The sequence below is a fragment of the Opisthorchis viverrini genome (assembly GCF_000715545.1).
Source record: "Opisthorchis viverrini unplaced genomic scaffold opera_v5_1184, whole genome shotgun sequence".
NCBI classification, from domain to species: domain Eukaryota; kingdom Metazoa; phylum Platyhelminthes; class Trematoda; order Opisthorchiida; family Opisthorchiidae; genus Opisthorchis; species Opisthorchis viverrini.
The window spans coordinates 12,911-14,158 of record NW_008752678.1 but is presented as its reverse complement, the minus strand read 5'-3'; the positions used below and the strand labels follow the sequence as shown (position 1 = coordinate 14,158).

Below are 1,248 nucleotides of genomic sequence, written 5' to 3'. Positions count from 1 at the left end.
CCCTGGAGTCACCGCTCTGGCCCTGGAAGTATTCTTATACTAACGATGGGACCTTGGAGAATCATGACAATGTCATTAGAATTACCGATCTCGCAAAACCCCAAAACTGCAACCAAAATTGCCCGGTTTTAAGTGTGTGTCGCGATACCTGACTGGGAAGTCCTGACTGGTGGGTCAATCGATCCTCACAACCAAGACAGTTACTGGTTGGTCGTTCGATGATTCGGACACACCAACCACATTGCTCAAGCGTTAACACCTACACCTGTTCAGACGTGAACATTTAGATGAGTACAATGTACGTTGGTGGAGTAGTGGTTACACGCTTGCCTCGCATGTCAAATGTCCGGAGTTCGAATCCCGGCACGGCCATTGGGTATACACTGCTGATGAGCTCTAATATGAGCGAAACTCGAGTCCAGTGGTTCAGACACACCGGAATTACGCCAGAACAGGAGGACGGACGTTCAAATGAGAGTGGTGAGACTGTGAGCATTTGTATATACTTTGATTGGAAACGTCCCGTTTACGTTTCAGTATCCGTAGGTCCGCTGTAGCTGACAGGCACAGGCATCCCGAAATCAATCTGCAATCCTCGAACCTCAGTACAGCTGGCTGCTCCCAGTGTGCACACTCTGTTGAGAGCCAGAATGCAAGTCACACTTACTGCTACACTTGCACAGTAGGTTCGAAATCGGGTTTGTTTTTCCCTCGTGAAAATTCGTGAAATTTTTTTTCGGTTTTCAATCCGTTCACAGAATACATATGAGTAATTGTTGAATTTTATGACTAAGAAAATATTTGAGAGATAACCCTTGATATTTTGCGCCCGCTTCCTCTTCTGCATCTAGTTCTAAACATGACATCAATTTACGCCGATTGCCATCTGCAGCCATTGATAGACCACAACAGATGTGGTCGAAATGACTGCCCGTCGAACGTCAAACGCGGTATGCAATGCCACACCTGCAGGCCTGGTGGCAATTCAAATACATGGGTTTACAGGACAACCAGATAAGCCGACTAGCTAACTCCCCTGACCCGTTTGTCTGCGCCAGCTGGCTCTCCGTTATGGGTGCAATGCATACCGCAGCCAAAAGGAGAGCCAATTCCCACTGCAGATTCAGAAAGACCGATCCCGAAAACGGTACTTGATCCCCAGTGCAGAGTCAGAAAGACCGATGTGACTGTTCCGCTTTGATCGGGATACTTGACGCAGAATTGGAGCGTCTTTCTGAGGCACTGGAG

General features: G+C 47.8%; 1 protein-coding gene across 1 annotated transcript in view; it reads left to right on the top strand.

The window, feature by feature from the left end:
• Nucleotides 1-957: 957 nt before the first annotated feature.
• Nucleotides 958-1,248, top strand: part of T265_12124 (hypothetical protein) — a gene marked incomplete at both ends in the record, with an annotated part of 10,118 nt that continues 9,827 nt past the window's right edge. The window contains one exon of the mRNA XM_009179124.1: nt 958-1,147. Within this exon, the coding sequence (XP_009177388.1) occupies nt 958-1,147 (190 nt within the window). The remainder of the gene's footprint in view (nt 1,148-1,248) is intronic.